General features: G+C 41.9%; 1 protein-coding gene across 1 annotated transcript in view; it reads right to left on the bottom strand.

Annotated features, from left to right (window-relative positions):
• Window positions 1-26,225, bottom strand: part of ACSL5 (acyl-CoA synthetase long chain family member 5) — a 65,413-nt gene that overhangs the window by 13,230 nt on the left and 25,958 nt on the right. The window contains exons 2-17 of the mRNA XM_010588991.3: window positions 22,289-22,476; window positions 18,814-18,922; window positions 14,278-14,342; window positions 14,066-14,167; window positions 12,517-12,616; window positions 11,342-11,520; window positions 10,919-10,951; window positions 10,781-10,832; window positions 9,933-10,006; window positions 9,528-9,605; window positions 7,667-7,801; window positions 5,204-5,338; window positions 4,599-4,694; window positions 2,322-2,394; window positions 1,953-2,041; window positions 1,563-1,679 (exon numbers count right to left, since the gene is read on the bottom strand). Of these exons, the coding sequence (XP_010587293.1) occupies window positions 1,563-1,679; window positions 1,953-2,041; window positions 2,322-2,394; window positions 4,599-4,694; window positions 5,204-5,338; window positions 7,667-7,801; window positions 9,528-9,605; window positions 9,933-10,006; window positions 10,781-10,832; window positions 10,919-10,951; window positions 11,342-11,520; window positions 12,517-12,616; window positions 14,066-14,167; window positions 14,278-14,342; window positions 18,814-18,922; window positions 22,289-22,444 (1,593 nt within the window). The 5' untranslated portion in view covers window positions 22,445-22,476. The remainder of the gene's footprint in view (window positions 1-1,562; window positions 1,680-1,952; window positions 2,042-2,321; window positions 2,395-4,598; window positions 4,695-5,203; window positions 5,339-7,666; window positions 7,802-9,527; window positions 9,606-9,932; window positions 10,007-10,780; window positions 10,833-10,918; window positions 10,952-11,341; window positions 11,521-12,516; window positions 12,617-14,065; window positions 14,168-14,277; window positions 14,343-18,813; window positions 18,923-22,288; window positions 22,477-26,225) is intronic.

Raw genomic sequence — 26,225 nt, forward strand, 5'->3', positions numbered from 1 at the left:
ATTTCTCTAAGCTAATTGGCCTAAGAAGCTAACGTTCTTAGGGATTTGAATTGTAGAATTGGGACAGGTGGCAAATACAATCCACATGATCGCATGCTAAGTAGGACAATAGGCTGAAACCACCCTGAAACCATCAAAAAGGCTGACTCAAGAAATTAGCCCTCAATTCAACCCAACAGACATTATCTGAAGGTGACTAACACGGCTCAATCCTTTACAAGTCGGTGTGAGGACACTTCTATTGCCTATATCCTAGGCCTATTAGAACAGGGAACTCTTATTATATAGAATATATCTTAGTGAGATACCACTAGATCCAAGTCAATGAAATATGTCATTAGGAACAGAGTCCTTGAAGTTTTCACAAAAAAAATTCCTTGAATGTCACTTAAATTTTGGAAGTATTGAGCAAGAAAGGAGTTTTAGGATCTAGTTACATTCCTACTCCACCAGAACATAGTAGCCAAAGAAGACTTTCCAGAAAGGAGACCTTTGGAAAATCCCGTTCAAGGGTCCCAAGGCTCTATCACTACTGTGAAATAACGTCCTTTCTTCTTAGAAAGGAGCCCTGATGGCATAATGGTTAAGAGCTCAGGCTGCTAACTGAAAGGTTGGCAGTTCAAATCCATCAGCTATGCCTTGGTAATCCTATGGGGATTTCTACTCTGCCCTACAGGGTTGCTATGAGTCGAAACTGACTAGAAGGTTTTTTCTTCTTAGAAAAACAGGTGGGACAACTGCTAATTGTTTATCAGCAAGCTATGCTAAAAAGGTCTTTGTCTTCCACAGAGAGGGTCTATGAGGGTCTCTGAGAGGCAAATGCAAACCTCTGCAAACACCTCCTTTAGAAATCCTGCTGCCTTAGTCTTGCTATGTCTCAACAAATTAATTAGGAAGAAATGTATTCCTCTGAATCCCATAAAAGGTAAAAGGTGTAGGTTCATGGAGTTATCAAATCACAATATCTGTCTCAAGAAAAATAAGTACAAGAACAGAATGCTACACCCCTCGCCCCCACCTTTCCTAGACAGTCACCTAGTTTTACTTCGCTATGAGCAAATCTATTGCGTTGTCAAGGGAGCCATGCCAACTCTGAGCTCCAGGACTATCTGACCTATTAAAGAATCCCACCTTCAGTTTGGCTCTGGAAACAGTACCAGCAGCATTGACTACTGCTAGAATTGTATTTTCTTGGAAAAAGGTAAAAAGAAAACCCTTCAACTGATCTGTATCTTGCTGTCTTCTATAACATTGTAACCAAAGTAGCAAAAGGACACTCTGGCCTAGAGACAGAAAGCCTTGCTAATTTAGGCAGATCCTAAGTTATTTTCCCAGGATTATATTGTTGGTTTGTGGAAGAGCTGGGATTAGAACATACATCTCCCAACTCCCAGCCTAGCTTCTTCAATGGCGTATTCTTCTCTCTATAGCAAGAAGAAGCCATAAACACAGGCCTAATTCCCGTCAGCTCCCTCACTTGATTAACCTATTCACTTTTCTGCCTTTCTTGCTATAAGCAGGTGGTTCTCCCCAGATGACCTTTCCAGAAGTTAAATACCCACCGGGAGCCAGCGACCAATGTCTCCTGTGTGAAGCCAGCCATCTTTGTCCAGGGCTTCCTCTGTCTTCTCAGGCTCCTTCAGGTATCCTTTGAACACATTAGTGCCTCGAATACAGATCTGCATGCCAGACAGTACACAGTGATGACAATAGTAAAGACCACTACTCCCACCAGGGTGCTTTACAAAGCACTGCTCCCACCTTAAATCGTTTGTTGGTCTTCACTACAGTGTGAGGAACATTAGATTTTAGTACTCATTTTAGGGGATAAAAAGTGAGGCTCAGGATCTCAAGGGAGTCTAGCCCAAGCCTGCTTACAACTGTGTGCTCTTTCTGCTGTCAGCATCCCACCATGCTAATCTGGACATGACTACAGAGCACAACCTACCCACCTCTCCTTCATTGTTCACTGAAAAGTAGTTCATGTCAGCCACATCTTCCAGTTTCACATGATTGCAAGACAGAGGAGCTCCGACATGGCCTAGAATACACCACACTGAATCAGCTGGGTGACTGTAAAATGTGATGATCCCAAGCATATTTCTGAGATATTTATGGACTGACTCCAAGAGAATAAAACTGAAAAATCATCCGGCATCCATGATGGGATAGTCAAGATTTACAGGCCTGGACCAAAAACCCGAGTTTCACATTTGCCACTCTAGTCCAAAGCATCGAGGTTATCTAGATTTATACTTTCACATTCACTTAGAACCTTCTCCCACCCACTGCACCTCCTGTCCAGCAGATGGGAAACCTACCTGATGTCCAGTCCCCAGGTGATGTAAATGTGCATCCAGCTGTGCATTCAGTTTGACCATAAGCTTCAAACACCTGGGGAAACCAAAGAAGGGCTTTGAGGTGTACTCAAGATAAAGCATTCGTTGGTCATGCCCTATAACCAAGACAGGAGGAAAGCAAGGTTTCTGAGGGCTGGAGGACACTGTAGTGTCCTAATACGTGGAATTCATGCCAAGCTGCTAAGTCTTTACAACTGAGCATTAACTCAAAACCCAAAAGTGTCCATAAATAGACCAAAGCATAGAAACTTATATGAAATGTGGCTTTTTAAGTCAGTGGGAAAATGTGAGTTATTCACTAAGTGGTGTGCAACCCAATGGCAACTGGACTTTAATCTGGGCAATGAAAGGGTTTAATAAAGGGAGATTTTGTTTTGTTTGTTTTTTAAGGGAAAAATCTGTAGATGTGGTATAGAGCAGGGGCAGCATACTTTTTCATAAAAGGCCACATAGTAAATATTTTTCAGCTTTGTGAACCATCTGGCCTGTCTCAACTACTTAACTCTGCCATTGTAGCATGAAAGCAGCCACAAACAGGTATAGGTGTATTCCAGTAAAATTTTATTTATAAAAATAGGTGGCAGGCCAGATTTGTCCTGGGCCACAGTTTGCCAACCACTGGTATAGAAGATAATTTTGACTCAAGAGAGGCTCGTGGCAGGAAGCAAGTTCATAGGCTACTGCAATGGTGGATATGAACGGTGACAGGCAAAGTTGGTAGAGAGAGAGAGAGGAAAGCTTGGAGAAGACAATTCTGGGGTAGAGGGTGGCAACTGAACCTCCTCGTCTATTGGATTAAGATGTGAGCGAAAGGGAAGTATTAAGAATAGCCAAGAGCGTGATAGTTTGAAAGACTGGAGGACCTCTGGCCTTGGCATCTAATCAGAATCCTTTTTGATTATGGTTAAAGGATGGGAACATTTGCTGTAAGGACAAGTGTGTCCTTTTTTTTTTTTTTTTTTCCATGCTCAGTATAGATGGTCGAATGAATGAACTAGTTACTCATTTGGAAAATAAATGAATAAATGGGGCAGAATCCATGCTAAAGCCCTAAATTCCAGATGAAGCAGAGACTCATATGGAAAAATGTAAAACCTAAGCATACCAGAACGTATGGGCAAAAACAGGCTTATGAACTATTGAGAGTTAGAAAGTCCTACCCAAGCAATTAAGAAACCATAAATAGAAAGAATGAATCCATTTGCAGACATAGAGATTTAAAGCTTTTATATAACAACACACAAGGCAAAAAGATGAGACTAGGAAAAATATTTCTAACACATGACAAGAATATTAGACATATGGAGAACTCTTAGAAAGCAATATGAAAGAGTATCAAATTTGCCCATTTTTCTACAAGTAAAATACAAACAAGTAATTCAGAGAAGAAATACAAGTGCCAATAGGCAATAGAAAACATGTTCAGCGTTAATAAAATAAACAAAACTGCAATAAAATTTTTTACGTATCTGATTGGCAAGATTTAAATAACTGACAAAGCCTATCACAAAGGCCTTATGCATTATTTTCAGGAATGTATAAAAAAATATAAGATTTTTCTGGAAGTGAGTTTGATAGTATACACCAACATGTAAAAAACAAAACGAACAAAAAATCTGCTTTGACCCAATAATCCCTGCTTGCATGCACATGTATGCAGAGTAGAACTGCTCCATAGGGTTTTTGGAATCTTCTAGTTAGTAATCAAGCACTTAATCATTTGCGCCACCCAGGGACAGGCCTTTTGGAGACTATTTGTTGTTGTTGTGTGCTGTCGAGTCGATTCTGACTCATAGAGACCCTATAGGACAGAGCAGAGCTTCCCCATAGGGTTTCTTTCCAAGGAACAGCTGGTGGATTCGAACTGCTGACCTCTTGGTTAGCAGCCTGAGCTCTTAAACACTTCACCACCAGAGCTCCATTTGGAAGCCACAAATCCTAAACAGGTTTATTTAATAAATTACTAGTAAATCACTGAAATGATTTACATCTTTATTTGGACAAGGGGCATGTTGACAGGACACTGTTTAATAAGTTTTAGAACACTGATCCCATTGATGTAAAGGTTTCTATAAACCGATGCATGAAGAGGTGACTAGAAGAATGTTTTCTCTTGATTCTGAGATTTTGGGTGACTTCTTTGATAATTTTTGGTTGTGTTCTGATTTTTATTTAAAAAGCGAGCTTTGCTTGTGCAAAAGTGAAATAAACTATCTTCAAAGAAGATGCTTGGCTTACCAGACATCCCATTGCTGCCCGGAGGAAGGTCAAGACGGGAGAGGAGATGGGGGCAGCTCCAGTGACCATGATGCGGACCTTCCCGCCCAGGCTTGCCTGTCCAGTAGAGACAAAAGAACTGCTGAAACCCATTCTTTCTAAAAATGGGTAGGGTAGCCAAGAATTAAATTAGTTAATTTACACAGCACTTAGAAAAGAGATTGACATTATAGAAAAGCACTTAAAATGATAGCTTTTATTGTCATAACCATATCTGGGGCTAGAACCTGCATTTTTTGTAAACAAGTTCCTCAGATGATTCATATTCTTGAACCCCTCAAATTACTTGTAATCCCCACAGGGAGTCATTTGAAACCAACCACCTTAAGCAATAAAAAAGAGTACTGGAATCTAAATAAAATAAAATAGGTTTTCTGCTTATTTGACCAATTTCCCTTAGTGGCAAAGTTGTCTCAGTGGGATCTTAAACAGGTGAGTGGGTACAGAAAGTCTGAAAGGATCTCCAGGTAGAGAGAAACTCAGCCATCAGAGGAAAAGCAAGGCATGCTGAGGCAGTGGGTAGCCTGGACATTTGCTTCTCTCTGCCCAGGACCCACCCAACTTACCTGAATCTTTGCAAAGATGAGCTTGTCCCAGAAACTGTCATTCCTGATGATACCCTTTTTCACTTCACTGAATTTGCAGGCAATAGCCAGGTTCAACAAGAGCTTCTTCAAGGGTGTCTTGGCTTCATTTTGTACCTGCAGGGTGATAGCACCTCTTAGTTGGAAACCTATTGGAGATACTTTCTAAGGCCACCTAGTTAGTGAACAAGAGATGCTACCTTATAGCTTCATAAGGAAGCGGCCCTCACTTGTAAACTGGGTTGCTAAATAATGATGATCCCAGAGAGTTATGGTCACACTCAAACAGAAGTAGACTTTGTACATGGACACAGAGCTCCAGCCCCTTCAGGTTCCTGGTTTTCTGCAAACAGCTTTGACAACTGAGATATAAGGACGTCCTCAAAAGGTGATTGGCACCTACCTACAAAGTCAGCTAGGGGTACTTGACAAAAAACAGCTCAAGGAGCAGCACACCTAGAGCTTTGGATTTAGTAGGTCAAAGAAGGCCCAATGAAGGTAACTTTTTAAACAAGTACAACTTTTCCCTCTCCCCAAGTAATGCTTGTCTATACTAAACTTTGTAACTAAAGTATCTCTGGCCTGATGGAAATTTCCTACCTAGATAATTTCTTCACTCTAGGTTTAATTCTGGCACTGTTTTCCCAGCTCACATACCTCACCTGGTTTCCCACACTCTCCAAGCACAGCACAAAGAAAGCCCCTTGCTTCCAAAATTAAATCCTGAACTCTATATTTGGCCTCCAAGACATCACCCTACCGGAAGTGAGATTCAAAGAAATCCAAGTTCTTTCTGGTGTTCTAAAGTTGAAGAATGCCTCTCCAGCCATCTCCTATGTTTATGATTCCATTTCTGGGCCTCCAGCCAAATGGAGCTGCTCATCCTCACCTCCTAATGTCATTTGTCCTCTGGGTTCTAGGCTTAATTCATGACTTTAACATGATCATTTTGCCAATATTCCACCATCCCACTCCAAAACCTACACTCAAATGCTGCCTACATTAGGTCATTCCTAATACCTCTCTCAACCGTGACAGGTTTGTTTTTCTTCAACATTCACGTGATGTACCCTTTCTCTAGAAAGTCACAAAGAGTTAGAGACAGAAACCTGTTAAGAAAGTACTCTATTTTTAAAATAAGCTGCAGAAGTGAACTTTTTAAAATAAAGTATTATCTTGTTATAAAATATCTCCCAAAAATGTCAACAACACAAATGAAAACAATTACAACAACCAAATTGAATAATTCCATATCACGAGGATTTATTTCTATTGGAAAAAAGGCTCTCAATGTCCATGGATTATCTGTGTTCCAGAATTCTGCTTGAGCTAGCCAGCCCTCACTGAAGTCTCAATTTATCCCCTGGTGAAATATCCCAGAGCGAAGGGGGATTTTAGACTCCCAGGGGCAGGGTTCAAAGTATATGAAGAATCGCCGTGTGTCATTTCTTCAGGGCACCATGCCTGTGGCATTGTAAGGTGGTTAAGAGCCTCAGCTCTGTTATTATATTGTTTGGGTTCAAATCCTAGCTCCAAGGGCTCCTTAAAGAAATAGCCAATCCAAGACTGGGACAAGAAACATACACAATGAGTTTGAGACATCTTATTGTGCTAGAAGCTATCGAAGACTATTGGGGTCATGCCAAAAGAATGCATGAGCAACTCAATGGGGTTCCCAACTTCTAAGATGGGGCCATTTGAACAGCAAGAAAAATGAATGAAATGGGTTAAATGTACAAATATGAAAATTATGAGTTCATTATGTTAGAAATAAATCTCATTGGTCACTTTTGGACACATTCTGAAGATTAATAAAGAGAAAGAATCAAATACTTGTCGTGTCTTTATGGGAGAATCTCAGCTAATGAATGCAAGAGGAATGATAGAAGAATCGCCATTTTCTACTCCCTAAAGGAAAGTAGGGCACTCTTCAATGGTAGCTAAAACTTCTGTGTGACAATTTGATTCTAACTACTTTCCCTATTATTAGATATGACTCTGGGCAAGTTATTTAATCCCTGAGGCTCACTTTCCTCATCTGTAAGGTAGAGATAATAAGTGTTGGTATGATTCCCTGTACTTTTGTGAGGATTAAATGAAAGAAGGCATACCCAGTGTTTACATAGGGCCTGGCACCTCAGCAAGAGGCCCAATAACTGGTAAGTGTTATGAAATCAGGGTAACAACTTCCTGTTAAAAAAAAAAAAATTGGTCAGCTTAATTTTGAGCAGATCTCCTAGTCTCTGAAATGAGTTTTTTCCTTCATTGGAGGCTTTCATTTATTATGGTATTTCATGGCAGTATTTGTAAATGTCACTTTAAGTAGATGCTTGTAGGAATGGGGGCCGGGGTGGGCAGATTCCTTAAGAAGTTTTGGGCAGGCCTAAGCCATGGATATTTCCTTACCAATGAGGCCAGCCAGGCCAGCAGAAGCAAGGTTAGTACCTTATCATAGATCCTGTTAAGGAGTCGAGGCACCGTGGGAAACACTGTGGGCTTCAAAGTCTTCATGTCATCAGGCAGCAACCGAATATCTCCTTGGAAGAAACCAACTTTGGCTCCACAGGAGTATATAACAGCCTGAAAACAGAGCCAAAGGACCACATTCAAGTGGGGACTGTCTTGGACAGGATTGAGGAACTAGGCTGAGATCCTCAGGCATGTCTCTCTGCACAGCACTCACACCTACTCCAGGTAATAGGACTCTGAGAGCCTATCCTCAAGAAAGGATGAAAACTCATTTCTGTTGGGGTGACAGAACAAATAAGGAGGTTGACTGGGAGACTGCAGACATGCACCCACTGCACCCACAGTTGTGGATGACAGAACTCTTATAAGATACCATTCATTAAGTAGCACAAAAAAAACAAAAACAAAAAAAAACACTGCCCATTAACGAGGACATGCCTTTAATGGTGAGACCATCCCATTTTCAGATATGTTAAAACGGGGAAAAAAAAGCTTTTGGAATCAAGATTTTATTAATCAGGTATCCACACTTTAGCTCAAGGAATTGAATCTCATTTTGGCGTTTCATGTATCAACAGATAAGCTGGTTGAAAAGGTATTTGGGGGGGAGAAGAGAGAGACCTTTCAAACCATACCACCTGTGCGCTTGAAAGATCAACACTGTTTTCAGTTCTCAAATCAGCCTCAGAATAGTCTGAAGGGCCTGGACTCCAGCCCTCCCCACGCAGAAGGAGAGCTCTTATCCGGCACATACAAGATCCTAAACGGCACCACCCTCCAACGAAGATGCCCTTGGTGGATGCCTCACACCATATCTGAATCAAATGCTAGCTCCCTGCCCCTCTGTGGGGAACCTCCTTTTCTTAACCCTAGATCTTTTCAATAATTCTAATCAAAATAAAATAAAAAGGAAGAAACAATATTGTCATGGATTGAATTGTGTTCCCCAAAAATATGCGTATCCAATTTGGCTAGGCCATGATTCCTAGTATTGTGTGATTATCCACTGTTTTGTTATCTGATGTGATTCTCCTATGTGTTGTTAGAAAATAAATTTCTCTTTATTACAGCCATCCACTCGTGGTATTTCTCTTAGAGTAGCACTAGATGACTAAGACAAATGTCTCATATTCAGATCAGGATTAAAAGGTAGATAGTAAGCTCATGAGCTCTAGTGGTGCAGCAGTTAAGAGCTTGGCTGCTAAACAAAAGTCAGCAGTTTGAATCCACAAGCTGCTCTTTGGAAACCCTATTGGGCAGTTCTACTCTGTCCTATAGGGTCATTATGAGTCAGAATGACTCAATGGCAATGGGTTTTAGTAAACTCATGAAGGTCCCTAGGTGGTGCAAACAGTTGCTCTTGGCTACGAACCGAAAGGTTGGCAGTTCCAACCCACTCAGTGGTGCCACGGAAGAAAGGCCTGGAAATCTGCTTCTGTAAAGATTACAGCTAAGAAAACCCTATGGAGCAGTTCTACTCTGTAACATATGGTGGGGTCTCCACGAGTTGGAATTGACTTGATGGCGATGGATTTCCTTTTTCTTGTTTTCAGTAAGCTCATAGCTATGATCTCACTGGACTGGCAGGTGCACTATGCAGAAGCAGGAGCAAGTGTTAGCCCTGTTTGACACACACAGACTCAACTGAGGAAGGCTCTGCTGCAAGTTAGGGGGATACTGGATTAGAACTCAGGTATGCCAACTCCCTGCCTGTGCCCTTCCCATTAGAGACAGAATCTGAAAGTGCTGTACAGCTGCCTTTGGAATAAACACGGGACTAGCAAGCCAGGGGCTCCCTTTTCATATCACATACATGCTAGGAACATAGGATGCTCACCTGCACGGTCCTCTCAAACATATGAGCCAAGGGGAGGTAGGATATGCTTACATCTTCAGGGGAGGGATGGAAGGTATCCTGTACATTAAAGAAGAGACAGTATTGATTGGATTAATGTCAACTTTCTCTTCCAAAGGAAAATGAAAAACTATCCCTTTCTAGGCCTGTCACATACAATTGTGCGCTGTATAACTTTAAAAGGTGCCTTTAACTGCACGGAGTGTAGACATTTGCAGTGATCCTAAAAAGGCCAAGGCTTGAAAATACATGGTCCCCTCAACAAAAACCACACTACATTTGTCCACACTGTAGGCATTTAACCTGCTTGTTTTAGCTCTGCTTCCTTTAATTTCGAGTATGCAATGTTTTATATAGATTCACAGTTTCTTTCACTTGGCTACTGACCTCTAAAAGACACAGGAAAGAAGCAGCATTGGCAACAATATTTTGATGAGTCAGCTTGGCTCCTTTGGGATCACCTGTAGGAAACAAGAGGTGGAGAGAACAATGCTTTCACAGCCTTTGACCTTGAAACAAGAAGTTAGATTCAATTAGTTCCATTGCAGACAGCCAAATGCTACTTCTGTGACTAAGAATTTTTATCTATGGTATTTGACTGTTTATGAATGATCTATGGCCCCCAGAAATTCTACTTACTGAAAGCATTGCTAGCCTTCTACTATCGCTCAGGGCACAGCCATGATCTCAGACAGCAACACAGTCACAAAGAAAAATCCAAGTAAACCCTTTGGTTTTCATTTTGGGGACTTCAGATCTAGCAATATTACCTAGTTATTACCTCATAAACTGAGCATAATGGAATAAGTATAACTGTAGACCATCATGGGCCACATTAAAAATTATTACAAGTTCTAACAGTTGGATAGCTGTGGGGTAGGGTCACAGCGATTTGTGAGGATTGTCTATCTTATTTCTGGATACTCTTGATTGAACGAAACCATCCAGTGATGCCAACTTGAGAGAGAGAGAAGAGGGGGTTGGAGAAGAAAGCTGACATTCTAGGGCATCTTTAAGACTCCTGAAGTCCACTAGATATAAACACCTCCCAGTATATTCAATGAAGTTTATTCACTCACATTTATGTCTGGGCATTCGTACTCAAAAGTCTGAGGTTGTAAGTCCCTAAGGATAGGGCTATGGTAGAATATATTTACCAGTGCACCAGTGACTGGGAACTCAAAACATGTTTTTGGCTGACCAGGGGCCTCTGGAGCAGCTTCATGGGTACTGACCTGTGGTTCCACTGGTAAAGCAGATGACACTCAGGTCTTCTGGTTGAGGAGGCTAGTGGGGAAAGGAAAGGGCTTAGCCTACCATGAGCTTTGAGAGCTGAATATGGCAAGACTCAAATTCAGGCAGAGAAAACTTACCACAGGTTTTCTGAAGTTCTCTTTGCCTATATTCTACATGAACAGAAAACCAAGAAAGAAAGACATTAGCTAACATGGACAGACTTATGACAAATGCATCCCTCTCTTTCCTTTTCCAGGAGTACACTTTGGGATCTGCCCTCCTGAAGTTGAGATTCCTGGCTCCAGAATCCACATCCTTAATTACTACTAAACTCTACTGTCTCCATGGATAAATTACCCACTTATAGGTCTATGCATGCCAGATCTGGCGTGAGTTTCTGAGTGGGCTTGAAGAAACTCTTCTCAAGTCTTCACAGTATGAGTTTGATTTACTCTTCTCACGCCACCACTGGGAACAACAGCCTTGTGCATATGTGGGGAAATCCTGCAAGTTGCCCATGGTGTCAGATCATCCTCTGAGCTGTGAGCCCAGACCCATACCTCAGCATCAAACAGGGAGAAGATCTCAACTCCAATCTTTTCCCCTCTTTGCTTCAGGTCATCCCCAAAAGGATCCATGAGGATGATTATCTTCAGCCCTGGGGTGAGGCCCTTCTCCACATTTTCTAATAGGGCTGATGCCTTTCGGGGTGTGTCACAGATCACTGTGGCAATATCAGCTGAAAGCAGAAATAGAGCCAGAGGTCACCCCCTACCCCTACTCCACCTCCACTGAGCTATGCACTTGATTGCCTGGCAAGGAGGAAGAGTTTTTTGTTTTTATTTACTTTCAAGCTAGTTTATCCCCAAAGGAGGTTATGTCTGCAGATTAGATTTGTAATGTACCACCTGAAACATTCCATTGATAATAAATGAGCTTAATTGAAACAGTAGCACACAGTTTTCTTTCATGCTGGCAACACATTTTATAGTCTCTAGAAGAGCCACTGTTTATGAATATCATTTAGACACCATGTATGGATAGCTTAGGTGCGGTCTTGTCAACGTGTTTTATTTCTGGAAGGGGAGTAGAGAGTAGGAGAAAAAGGAGAGCAAAAAGTAGAGTTTAAAAGACAAGAATTTTATGATTCTAAGTGTTAGCATTTGCTTTGATACTTATTTGTACACATAGAAAAGTTCTAATTGTGTTTATTGTTCAAATGAATCTACTCACTTAATCTACTAGTTCCATGACAGAAAGTAACATCTTGGATATGTGAAAGGGTTATTAGTTGACCATTGAACTTGGACTTGTTTCCCTAACCATGGTAATGAACATTTTCATATAGACTCACATCGATATTGGTATGTGCTGGTTAACCATACTGACTTGGGTTCACAGGGTAGAGAATTAAACCTGTAGCTTCCCAGGTTCTTAGTCAATTAAGCTCACTCTATGGCTTACCCAATGTGGCCAAAGTAAGCAGTTTTGCCTCTAAGGCCTACTGTCATACTACATCACCTTGAAGCATTTCATTGAAACTTCCATCTGTCCATATCCCTGCCTTGTAGGCTTTTTGTAACTTTCCTGTAAGCTATATACTAAGTACTACAGGGCAGTAAAGACTTGAGCATTTTCTGGCTATAGCATTCCAAGCCTGCTAACAAAAGCAGGTACTGAGGTGTTACTCATTATTAAGAAAGAACCAATTTGTATTGTAATAGCGAAGTTTTACCCGTGTTGATAATGTATATGACGGCTTCTGCTCCCAAGGTGTCATACAAGGGGACAGCTACCATGGAGTACGTGTAACAGGCCAACTCAGAGATGATCCACTGTATGGAGAGAAGTTCAAGTAAGGACTGGAGAGTACTTCGAAAAGGAAGAGTATTAATTCAGCCATTTAATCAACAAATGCCTATTTGGTGCCTTTTAGGTAAAAAAACAAAAACAAATCACTATCTGGGCCATAGGGTCTGTCACAGATACTTTTATAAAATAGAGTTAAATAAGAGACATACAATAGGCACAGAGATAACTAAGGTACAAAGGTAGACTGGAATACAATGGTAGAGTGTGATAAATCCCATCTATAAGAGGTACAGAAAGCATTAGGGAGCTTTAAAGAGCCAGATCATCTTCAAGGGTGGGACAATGCTGTCTGGGACTGCTTTTGGAAAAGTGATGAAAGCTGGGCAGGGCTTTGAAGAACTGGTTGGATTCCATCATGGAGATAGAGGCAGAAAAGACAATTCAGGGATCAAGGAAGCAAATGAACAAAGACAGATAGGATAGCATGTGATATCACTATGTATACACCAGGAATCATGTAGAGTGATAGGAAATAGAACTGAAAAGATGGGTCAGAATCTACTGATGCTTGGCCTTGTGTGTCAGCTGAGGTCTGGTATTAAGTTCCTAAACTAGAGTCAAGTATACTTCTTCTCGTGGAAGCTGGGCATAACAAAGATGGGGCATCTGGATTCACCCAAAAGAATAGCCAGTGACTCCCAGATTTGGGGGGTTATTCACCCGAAAGAACAGCCAGTGACTCCTAGATTTGTGGGTTATATAACCTGACTCTAGTGGGCATATGTCATCCAACTACTCCGAACCATATGAAGACCTTCCCTGAGGATATTGGGCGTTATGACTAGGAACCCCAAAAACCAAACCCACTGCCGTGGAGTCAATTCTAACTCAGATCGACCCTATAGGACAGAGCAGAGCTGCCCAGTAGAGTTTCCAAGTAACGCCTGGTGGATTCAAACTGCTGACCTCTTGGTTAGCAGCCGTAGCACTTTACTACTCCACCAGGGTTTCCAACAAATCCGTTGCTGTTGAGTCAATTCCAACTCATAGCAATGATAAGCTTAATTCTAATCGTTGCAATATCTAAAATACGCTTCTAACTCATTGTATAAAGATGACTATAGCCAGTAGCACTGGGTACCTTGGTTTATTAGTTCAAGTACAAGGTACAAGTTCCAACTCTACTAATACCATATATTCAAAATCTTATTTGCCAGTTCCTTATTGTTTTCTTTTTGTTCTCATGCTACAATCACACAGACATAAAGTGGCCCATTAGTGATGGGTTGGGAAATCAGAGAAATGCAGACTTGTAGCCTAGAGCAGTGACATTCTACAAGGAATTGAGGAGTCGTGGGATTTTCAGGTAGCTCCGGTAAATCATCAGCAAGTGTCAGAATGCTGGATTGTGGATAAATTTACAGTCTTTAGGCTTAGCTCTTATTTCACTGAGTTAAATTCAACATGGTTACCTCTGGCCTATTCTGAGCAAAGATGCCAATAAATTGATCTGGTGATGGCTTGTATCCTTTATGCAAAAGACAAGAGCCCAGGTACTCTGCTCGATCGGACACCTATAGAAGAGGAAAAAAAAAAAAAAGAGGCTAAGACCCAAAAGAGATCAAATTAGCTCAGGATAGCACATTAGCAAAAGAGTCTTTCCAAAACCATGAGCCTGACTTACCTGTTTGTAGGACAGCCATCTGTAGGGCTGGTTTGGTTTTCTGTATCCCAAGCAGGGCCCATTGTCTACAAACATAACATCAAAAAAAAAAAAAGCTCCAGTTGTAAATCCTTTGGTCCAGGGAAGGTGGAAGGGGATTAGGAAGAGGCAAGACACAAAGGGAAAAGTTTACCCAGCAAGATTTTGAGCTTCTTTTATGTGTCCAGGAACTTTAAAGGCAGTCAGTACTGAGTTCTCAAAGGCAGGGAAAGTCTTTTAAAATACATGACAAAAATGTAGGAAGTGCTACAAAGCAAGGGTGGTTCAGTGCTGGCCTAGGTGACCTCCTACAGTAATTATCGCTTTCAGAGAAAGGCTTCAGCATGGACTGACTCACATAACATGACCACGTAAAAACCCAGAAGTCATCACAGACAGCCTATCTTGAATAATCCTGCATTAGGCTTTCCTATAATAAAACAAATGTATGTTTATAAAATAGAGAAAAAAAATCAAAATATATGCGTCATTAGAAATCTCATCTCATAAACGCCACTATTAACACGATATCTCTTGTTCTAGTTTCTTTACGGAGTCTTACAGAGTTATGTTCATTCTATAACATATAGTTGGGGGTCCTGCTTCCTTCCCTGGTTTGATATAAACTTCGCATGTCACCGTTTCTTCTAGGTAGAGATTTCAGTGGCCTTAGAATGGCCAACGGATGGGTAGCTCTGTTATAGTTAGCTGACTTTTCTCACTGTGGGCATTTAGATTGTCTCTGAGCTTGATATCTGAAATAATGCTATGATAAATATTTTCAAATTGATCATTTCAAATTTATCACATTTTCTTAGAATAGATTCCCTAAAATGAAATAACTGGGTCAGGGAGGGGAGGGGTCGGAATAGCTCAGGTTTGGTACCTAGCACACAATTGCTTCTAGAGTAATCACAAAATTTTACTTTTCTCCCGCCAGCAACATATCAAGTTTCACCATAGTCTCATAGGCACGAAATACTATCTTTTTAAAATATCCGCTGCTGTGATAGGCTTAAAAAGGTATTACTTTTGTCTACGTTTCTTTACTAGCTAGTAAACTAGAACATTTTCTCTTACTTGTTAAGCTTTATTTACTTTTATGAATCATCTGTTCATGTATTTTGCCTGTTTACATGAGAGGGTCTGCTGAGATATGGAGGCTGATAAAGAGCTACAAGAATGAACACATACATTTGCCATCAATATTTTCTGAATTTGTGTCTTAGATTTTTCAGTAGGAGAATTAAACTTCTGAACCTGTAAACTACTCAGTCTTATTTAAGACAAAACTAAGCCTGGGGACCTCCACATACTAGAGTCTAATAGCTGTCTTAGCTCTTAAAGCCAAGTCATAGAAGCCATGATATTAGGCTAAGAAACAACCCTAACTGGATGAGAAGCTGCCACCTCTAAGTTGAATGAGGCCGAGTTATAAATAGAAAAGTAGGAAGGAAGGAAATTTTACACAGAGGATCTAGCCAAATTGCTCAGAGGAACTCAGGTCTTGCCAAATGCAAGCATTCAGAGAGAGGGTTGCTAGCCATTCAGGGGTAAAGAAATGAGTTTCTAGATGAAGTGACAGAGGAAAAAGAAAGGAAAGGAGGAAAGAGCACTCTCTGATTAAAGAGATAATGAACAGACAGTCCACAGGAAGCATCAGTAGTTCTTCCTGCTGAAACAACTGCACAAAAGCACAAGAAATCAAGTCTCAGGCTGTAACTTTCTAATCCTGCTGTTTTCTGTTTTAGGTGAACAGAGCCACGGTTCCAGCCCAGGGCTTGTGCCTCAAGTCATCTACCAGTGAGATCTTTTGCACTAAGGTTGATCACTAATGACAGCTATCTTTTACTGAATGCTTACTGCAAGCTAAGGAGCCCTGGTGGTGCAGTGGTTAAGCGCTCAGCTGCTAAATGAAAGGTTGGTGATTCGAACTCACCAGCTACTTCGAGGGAGGAAGATGTGGCAGTCTGCTTCTGTAAAGATTACAACCTTGGAAACCCTATGGGGAAGTTCTACCCTGCTATATATTGGGTAGCTATGAGTCAGAATCGACCTGGTGGCAATGGGTTTGGTTTGAGTTTGGTACTGCAAGCTAGGCACATCAACTCCTTTGGTCTTCCCCTTGCACTAAGAATCATAAAGTCTTGGGCCTGCAGAGGCTTGCTTCCTCAAACTCATCCAGTAAATGGTAGAGCTGGTGAATGTGGAAGAAACTGCACTGCATTGTCTTACCGCTTCCCTATTGATGAAGATGCTAGCAGAGGCCTATGGCCAAGAATCAAGTCAAATAATTGGCCCAAAGGGGCACCACCTGTGGTCTCATTGAACTCTGTGCCCTAATCAGCTTTAGCCTATTAGCCGAACTCCTGACCAGGCAATAGCCTAGCCTTTGATTACCTTATGCAACTCCGACCTCACTCCGTTTTAAGGTGTGGCCATCTACAAAGAGCCCACCCATCAACAACGTCTCAGCAAAGTTCTTTCTCTTAAGCTGAGTAGAGCTCAAACTCTGGCATGCAGAACCCCTGGGGGAGCATTATTAAAATACAGATTCCTGGTTCTCACCATGTAGAACTCTGATTCAATGAAACTAAGGTAAAGCTAGAGGGTCTGTATGTAAAACAATATCCCCATGTGATTCTCATTGTATGGTCCACAGGCCATCTATTGGCTAGAGGTCAAAAGATATGTTAGGGATAATCAACTTCAGTTGAAACCAGAAGTGTCCATTTTTCTGTAGAAGTAGCCAAGCCAGGTTTCTTATGCTTGCTTAATGTTATCTGTTTAGTTTTAATTTAGTATTGAAAACCAGCTTTTTTCCTAAATGAATTATCTTATGTGCAACATAGCATATGCTAAATGATTTGTTTCTAGTTATAATAGCAACACATGTTCAATGAAGAAAAGTTAAAAAAAAAAAAAACAGAAAAGCCGAAGGAAATCTTCAGTTGCCAGATAAGTAAAAAAACTACTAATGGATGGTTTGTTTTCTGTTCATTATTTGCATGAAAGTCTAAAAGGCTGATTTAGAGCAGAAACACCAAGTACAGGCACCTTTGGAGCCTTCACGTAGAAGTTTTCTCTATAATAAATCTTCCATTGTCTGGAGGAATAGTTACTTCTATAAAACTTTAAGGAGCTGACCTAATTGGGACAATCTATTTTTTATAGTCAAATCAGACAGACTTAGATTTGAATATCGGTTCCAATGTTTTCTAGTTCTGTGACTTTGGGTATGCTACTAAACCTCAGAGTCTCCATTTCCTCATCTTTAAAGATGGGGGTGATAGTAAATAATCCCAAGGTTTGGGGAAGATTAAGTAGGTAACATAAGTGCAGTGGAGTCCCTGGGTGGTGCAAATGTTTAACACGCTTGCCTGAACTGAAAGGTTGGTGGTTCGAGTTCACCCAGAGGGGCCTTGGAAAAAAGGCCTGGTGATCTACTTCTGAAAAGTCAGTCACTGAAAACTCTATGGATCACAGTTCTGCTCTGACACACATGGGGTCACCATGAGTCAGAATCGACTTGATGGCAACTAGTTTATATGTGCAGTATCAATTTTATAGTTAGCACTTAGCAGGAGTTGGCTATTGTTAAAGTCAAAACCAACAGACAGAAAGGGAGAGAGAGAGATAAAAAGCCACACAGACAAACCTATGCCTGGACATAATGTATTCTAAAAGAAAAAACGTATGAGGAGAGTTGTGAGCCAGTTGAGTTGGAAAGGAGAACACTTGTGCACCTAGCACTGGGTTTGACGATACAAAATCTGTTCCAAGCCCTGATCTGTTCCAAATGAACTTATCAAAGTCCATGTGGTAGTGTTTTTAAGAAAGTTCTGTGATACTAAAAGCAGTGGCATGGGCCAGTACTATGATATCAGGGTCAAGGACAAGGTAAGAAGGCAGGAGGCCTGAATTCTAATGCTGGCTCAGATTCTGCATCTGTAAATGAAGGGAATTACATTTATAAAAAGCATGTTTCCAAACAAGTACTACATACTAGTGAGTTAATCCAAATACTTTCCTACACGTTATTGTCAACTTGGAAAACCTGGTGCCACAGTGGTTAAGAGCTACGGTTGCGAACCAAAAGGTCAGCCATTTGAATCCACCAAGCACTCCTTGGAAACCCTATGGGACAGTTCTACTCTGTCCTACAGGTCGCTATGAGTCAGAATCAACTCGACGGCAGCGGGTTTTTATTGTCAACAGTTTAACAACTTGTCAGGGAAGTTCTACTTGTGTTAAGTAAGGGGCAGATACAGAGAAACAAAGTGGTTTGCACAAGGTCACCCATCTGAAAGCAGAAGGATCAGGTTCCAAAACCAATCTGTCCTTCCAGTGTTTCCAGCACCTGATCCCAATACTGTGCTAAGGTCCCCATTACTTTAATGTGGCAATTCTACTCAGACCATCACATCTACGCAGCTGGGTGTTAGATGTGAATCAGGGACGAAGAGGTGTGGTCAAGACCACCACTCTGGTCTTCTTACAGGCAAGGCCAGGGCTTACCAGACACAGCGAGTCCTCTCTGGAAAATTTCATACATGGTCCTAGCATCTGAGAAGTAGTAACATATTAGTTCGTTGTTCTTCTGGAAAAGCCCCTTCCGCGCTCCTCCCTACGACAGAAGAACAAATTAAGGCTGAGCCTGAGTCTCTCCCAACACTTTCCAAACCCTTTATGGACTGAGTAGAAGAGAACAAAAATACTGATACCCATTGCCATTCCCTTTGAGATCACGAGGAAGACCCCTTTACTATTTAATCAATCCATGTCTTCAATCTCAAAATTGTAGTATGTTCACATCATAGAAATTTTGGAAAATGCAGAAGTATAAAGAAGACTTAAGAAAAATAGGTTTGTAATCCCACCACCCATAGATTGTCACAGTTATGTTTTGGTGTAACTCCTCATCTTTTTCTGTGTAAAATATGTGTACCCATAGGTAAGTTAATATGTATAGTTTTACATCCTTTTTTATCATACTAAGTTTAGAAATCTATCGAGTGCCTACTATGTTGCAGGCACTGTGAAAGACTGTAGATGCAAAGGAAGCTAAGACAAAAGCACTGCCCTTGAGTGCCTCAGAAACTAGGGTTTTGGGATGAGGATGAGAAGGGAATAATATGCAAATATAATGCTGCGACACACATGCTGAAATAAAGATAAATACACATTTTGGCAAACAAATGGAGTAACCAATTCTGTAGAAAGTAGAAAGGCTACAGAAAAGAAATGGTATCTCAGTAAAGACTTTGAAGGTAAGTAGGCATTTACCAAAAAGATGCGGTTTAGGGTAGGGTAGAGGAGGAGAAAAGGAAGAACAAGCCAGAATGAAAGAACAGCCTGAACAAAGGCAAAAAGGCAAGAAAACACAGCTCAGAATCTGGTGGGCAGCTAGAGAATGGGGAGTTGGATAAAGAGGGAGTAACTAGGGATCTGTCTAGAAATGTCAGCTGGGTATGGATGCTGGAACTACATTGCCTGCCCAAACCCATTGCCACTGAGTTGATTCGGACTCATAGCGACCCTATAGGATAGAGTAGAACTGCCCCATAGGGTTTCCAAGGAGCACCTCGTGGAATCGAACTGCCAACCTTTTGGTTAGCAGCCGTAGCTCTTGACCACTACGCCACCAGGGTTTCCGGAACTACAATAGTGAATCAAAAATAGGCATGAAAGCTAGTCTAGAGAAATAGGCATCAATTAAATAAGTATTTACAAATGTAAATTATTGAGATAAAGCTATAAGAGTACAGGGTAACACACAAGGGTATAATGAGGTATCTAACTTAGTCTAGAGCATAAAGCAAGGTATCCTTGAGATGTATCATTAAGCTGTACCTATTGCCATCAAATAGATTCTGACTCATAGCAACCTTACAGGACAGAGTAGAACAGCTCTATAGGGTTTCCTACGCTGTCATCTTACGGGAACAGATTGCCAGGTTTTTTCTCCCTAGGAGCCACTGGTGTGTTCAAACCACCAACCGTTCACTTAGCAGTCAAGTGCTTAACCACTGGGCTGGTGGTTCAAACCCACCAGTATCTCTGTGGGAGAAAGATGTGGCAATCTGCTTTCATAAAGATCTTAGCCTTGTAAACCCTATGGGGCAGGTCTACTCTGTCTTATAGGAGGGCTATGAGTTGGACTTGACAGAACAGGTTCTTCACATTAAGCCAAAATGTCAAAAATAAAGCTCCTTGTCCAGTGAAGGAATATAAGGTCTTACTGCCTATTTAGATGAAGGAGGCAAGGAAGAAGGAAGAATCAAAGATGATTCAGAGTCTTAACTCTAGGAAACTGGATAGGAAGAGAGGCCCTTGACTGAGATGGAACAGCAGTAAAACAAGAACAGGCGTGGTGGGGCGGGGGGGAGCGGAAGGGGAGAAGATGTGTAATGAGTCACTTGCTGAGTTTGAGGTATTTTAGGGTCATGGAGGTGGACAGACCCATGATCTGGATCCCTAGGACTGGAGCTCGGAGGAGAGGTTGACACTAGAAAGTCAGAGTTGCATGGCACAGCCTTTTGGTTCTTTCTCAAGTCATAGGAAAGGAGGCATTTTTTCAGCTCAGAGACTTCAAAGCAGGGATTGGCAGACTACAGTCTGCAGGCTAAATTCAGCCTGCCACCTGCTTTGATAAATAAAGTTTTATTGGAACACAGTCATTTTTGTTTGTTTACATGTTGTCTGATGTTTTCTTGCTACCACAGCAGAGTTGAGTGGTTGCAACAGAGACCATATTACCTGCAAGCTTAAAATATTTATAGAAAAATTTTCCTCATCCCTGCTTTAAAGGAATCAAGACATGCTGAGAATGAAAGCCTAGGATGAGAAGAAGAAACTGTGTAGGTGAAAAAGGAAGGCTGTATAAGAACTAAGAAGAAATCCTGTTGAAAAGAAAGAGTTTCACTTACGACGTCTCAAGTCAACTGAGAGGAAGGCTGAAGAAGTCACTGAATTTAGAAGTTGGGTTATGGGTGACCCAGAGCAGATTAGGGGACAAGGTAGTGGTAAAAGGTCAGACCTCAGAGGGTGAAGTCCAGAAGGGGAAATCAAGTAGACTACCCTTGAAGAACTCCAGTGGTGAAAGGAAGGGCTGAGAGGAAATAATGGTCAGAATTAGTAGGATCAGCAAGACAGGAAGATGCCAGTGAAGAAACCGAACACGCCAATACACCAAAGGGAAAGGAAAAAGGCAGGGAAGAGTGTAGGTAACTTGGAGAATGATTCCTGAGTAGGGGAAAGGAGATAGTAAAAAGCACACAAAGGGTTAGAGAAGGAACAGGAACGCTTCTCCTCTGAAGAGGACTGAGGATGAATAGATGAAGATACCCATGGAGTCGATTCTGACCCTATAGATCAGGGGTTGGCAAGTTTACTCTGTAAAGGGCTAGATAGTACATACTTTACGATTTGTGGGAGACATGATCTCTTATATTTTTTTATACTTCTCTTTAAAAACATTAAAAAAAAATTGTTTTTAGCTTGCAAAAAACCAAAAATAAACCCCATTGTTGTTGAGTTGATTGTGACTCACGGTAACCCCACGTGTTACAGAGTGGAACTGTTCCATACGGCTTTTTTGGTTGTAATCTTTATGGAAGTAGATCACCAGGCCTTTCTTCTGTGGTGTTGCTGGGTGGGTTCGAACTGCCAACCTTGAGGTTAGTAGTTCAGCACAAACCATTTGCACCATCCAGGGATCCTAGCTTACTCGACGTACAAGAAAAGTGGATTTTGGCCACAGGCAAACCTGTGGCATTGTAACACCTAGCTGTAGTTTAACGTTATTACAGAGGAAAATGTGCCAGTAATGGAAGTTTAAATTTGGAGCTTTTCTGTTGCTAGGTGACCTAAGAGGCTTACTTCCTCATACTACAAGCAATCCTCTACGGGAGTTATCTCAGGGCTTTGAATTATAGTCTGTGTTTGATCAAGGTTGACCAGTTTAAAAAAAAAAAAAAGGCTAATAAATTACCTCAATTCCAACAGACTGGTTGTTCAGGTCAATACGAGGAAAGACTGGCTGAGGTCTGTTGATGAGCCACAGGAAGATGGCAGCGCCAAATGTCAGGATGCAGATGAGGGCCGGGGTTGGAAGTGGGGAAAACAAGAAGTTTAAGATGAAAAGCATCTTTGTGAATAGCACCAGTAGGCAATTCAGACCTTAAATGGAAAAAATAAAAACAAAAAAAGAAAGAAAATTTAGAGGAAATGGCCATATTTTCTTACTCAATTGCTTTATGTTTACAAAAGGACACACATACATGCACACACACACAAACCATCTAACCCAAATAGCCAGGATTAGAGCTCCTTAGTAGCAAAATTCTTCTGTTGTTGACCTTAGCAATGCTGAAAATAATAGAACCTGTCCTCTGCCCCTGCTTCTGACCATCCTCCTGCAAGGAGGAAAAGATCAAAGGAAACAAGTTAATCATTTCCCAGACAGTTTTGAGATATGGTTGCCTTTTTATTTTTGGCCCATAAAGCATAGAAAAAGCCTTGCTGGACCCAACATAAGCCGACAGTCAGAGGAGTATGCTCCAGGGAGCAGCCTCTGTCCAGGCAGATGGAAGGCCAGAAAGGACTCTTCCAGGTGGATTTCCCTGGATGAAACTTTGCAAACGATGTCTTCAAAATAGGTGACTCCACAGGCATTAGAATCAAGCGTTTTGCACCAAGGAAGTTTTCTGCTGGCCAGATGTGCCTGGCAGATTGACTCTTTGGAACACCAGGAGGGACTCAGAAACTAACAGCTTTCCAACTTGCCATGTCCAATATCCTTTCCTCCAGAGGCCCAGAGGCACCACTTTTAGTTGGATCAAACATTAGCCAAGTACACAGAACAGGCCCAACACATGCTAGAAGGTGAGCATGAAAGATTTAGGCCAGGATGAGATCTCAAGGAACTAAGAGTAACAAAAGGCTCCCCTGGCCCAATTTTTCTTGTCGTTTCCAGCCAAGTTCAGCTTCCAACCACTGTAATAGGAAGGGCTACCTCTTGGAAAAGGCCTAGGAACATACGCTTGCTGAAGCTGCCTATCCCATCTCTTGCTTCACCACTTTCAGATGGTTTGATCAGAATGAAAATAGCAGCTCGTGGTCACAGCAAACACAGGAGCTCTGCCTGCCTGGGGCTGCATTGTTTGCATAGATCATCTCATTTAATCCAAGCAATGCCATAAAACAGCATTTTATAGAGGAAGCTCCGAGAGGTAAAGTGACTTGCCCGAGTTCACATGCCATTTCCCACTGTTGCTTTCGTACTAAAAGCTAGAAAACCACAACTTTTTTCTTTTAGACTCTAGTCATAGAGTTGAAGGAGACCAAATTTGTCTGGCCCCTTAGCGATGACAGCAAACGAAGTTCAGAGTTTGTGTTCTTCAAAGCTTACTGCAACACCTGACGAAATGTTAATTCAGAGAAGAGGGCGAATGTTCCCATTCAAAACCAAGAGAGTGAAGCAAGCCCGATAAAAGGGCTTATCAGATCAAGATCATGATCTCCTTTGGAGCTTTGGAGCACCCATGGTTACCTGGCATTTGGAAGCTTCTCCATTTAGGGGAACAATTTACTCTAGTCAAACAAAGGCTTTTTTAAATTTTTATTGTGCCTTAAGTGAAAGTTTACAATCTAAGTCAGTCTCTCATACAAAAATTTGTATACACCTTGCTATATACTCCTAGTTGCTCTCCCTCTAATGAGACAGCACACTCCTTTTCACTCTCTATTTTCTTGTCCATTCAGCCAGCCTCTGACCCCCTCTGCCCTCTCATCTCCCCTCCAGACAGGAGCTGCCCACATAGTCTCATGTGTCTACTTGATCCAAGAAGCTCACTCTTCACTAGTATCATTTTCTATACCATGGTCCAGTCCAATCCCTGTCTGAAGAATTGGTTTTGGGAATGGTTCCTGTCTTGGGCTAACAGAAGGTCTGGGGACCATGACCTCCGGGGTCCTTCTAGTCTCAGTAGGACCATTAAGTCTGGTCTTTTTACAAGAATTTCAGGTCTGCATCGCACTTCTCTCCTGCTCCCTCAGGGGTTCTCTGTTGTGTTCCCTGTCAGGGCAGTCATTGGTTGTTGCTGGGCACCATCTAGTTCTTCTGGTCTCAGGCTGATGTAGTCTCTGGTTTATGTGGCCCTTTCTGTCTCCTGGGCTTGTAATTACCTTGTGTCTTTGGTGTTCTTCATTCTCCTTTGCTCCAGGTGGGTTGAGACCCATTGATGCATCTTAGATGGCTGCTTGCTAGCATTTAAGACCCCAGATGCCACTCTGCAAAGTGGGATGCAGTATGTTTTCTTAATAGATTTTATTATGCCAGCTGACTTAGATGTCCCCTGAAACCATAGTCCCAGACCCCCACCCCTGCTACACTGGGCTTTGAAGTGTTCAGTTCATTCAGGAAACTTATAAATAAAGACTTTTTTAAAGCACAGGATTTTTTGTTTTGGGGCAGGAACAATCACAAGGAAGCCTGAGTTACCCTTATAAATTTTCTGCCTCCTGAATGGTTATTATCTGATTTTGGAATAGTCACTTTCCATTTTATGGAGGAATACTCCCAGATTTGAGATGATAGTCCCTGACTCCTTGTTTTTTCCACATTGCATGGTGGGGGGGTGGGGGTGGGGGGGAACAAAACAAAAGCAAAAGCAAGCCCCATAGGTGCGAGGTCATGAAAGAACAAGGACGTTCTTGTGAAGGATTCTGTGAGCTGGAATTTTTAGAATCCAGCCTTTCCTGGACTTGTACGGTGGAGTGGCATGGAAGGAGGCAAAAAGTATTCAAGATCTGGCAGGACACCATTCTCAGGCCAGCCACTCCAATCCACGCAGAGGAGGGAGGCTGCCCCCAGAAAGTTGTGCAATTGACAAAGCCGGTGGCAGTGCCAAGGAGGAGGAAAGCCTGGCTTTGAGCTCAGCCGTCATGCCCACACAACCCTTCCCCTCTTCTCTCTCCAGCTGGGACACTGCCACCAGTCTGGTAGGATTTTATGATCTGGGTTTCTTCCCTCTGCCTTAGTCCTACCTGCCAAGTAAAAGAGACTGTCACACCTCTCTCCCCTCCCCAAATCCCACCTTTGACCCTGGATCCTTCTCTGCTAAATGAATAAATTTCACTGAAGACTTTGTTCCTCTTCTTCCAGGTGGCAGACTCACATTTATGCGAGACTTTGCAAACAATGTCTTCAAAATTGCGTCTGAAGGTGAAATATCTGTTTGAGATATGGTGGGATGGGAAAGAGGAAGCGGAGGAGTGGGGAGGGCAAATGTGCTGGCAGGTAACACAGTGGGAGAAGAGGGATAGAAATCTATTCTACGTCCAGTCTAAAGGCAGTACCTGCTATCACCTCCAGCCGATTGCTACCGTGTGGTGAGGTGGACCCAGGAACACCAGGTGGTCAGATATCTCTCCCCTAGAAAACCTGGAAGACTGGATTGTTGCAAACCTCCTCAATTTTAACTATTGGCTCAAGCTTTAAGAATCTGGTATGGAACAAACAAAAACTTCTTTCCTGATTGAATCTGGACCATGGCCTGTCAATTCTTGACCATTCCTTTGAGATGGGCTCCAGTCATATTGCCCACAAACAGCATGGAACTGACCACTTTGTTTCAAGCAAAGGAGATATTTATGAACACCAAGGCCATTGTATCACAAGGATGAAAGTGCCTTCCCTACACTGGCAAAAAAAAAAAAAAAAAACCATAGTTGCTGTCAAGTAGACTCAGACTCGTGGCAACCCATGTGTGCGTAGTAGAACTGCTCCATAGGGTTTTCAAACCTGTGACCTTTTGGAAAGAGATTGCCAGACCTTTCTTCCAAGATTCCTCTGGGTGAGTTTGAACTGCCAAACTTTTAGTTAATGGTTGAGTGCTTAACCATTTATGCCACCCAGGGACTCCTTC

This window comes from Loxodonta africana, chromosome 16 (assembly GCF_030014295.1).
Source record: "Loxodonta africana isolate mLoxAfr1 chromosome 16, mLoxAfr1.hap2, whole genome shotgun sequence".
In the NCBI taxonomy this organism is placed as follows: domain Eukaryota; kingdom Metazoa; phylum Chordata; class Mammalia; order Proboscidea; family Elephantidae; genus Loxodonta; species Loxodonta africana.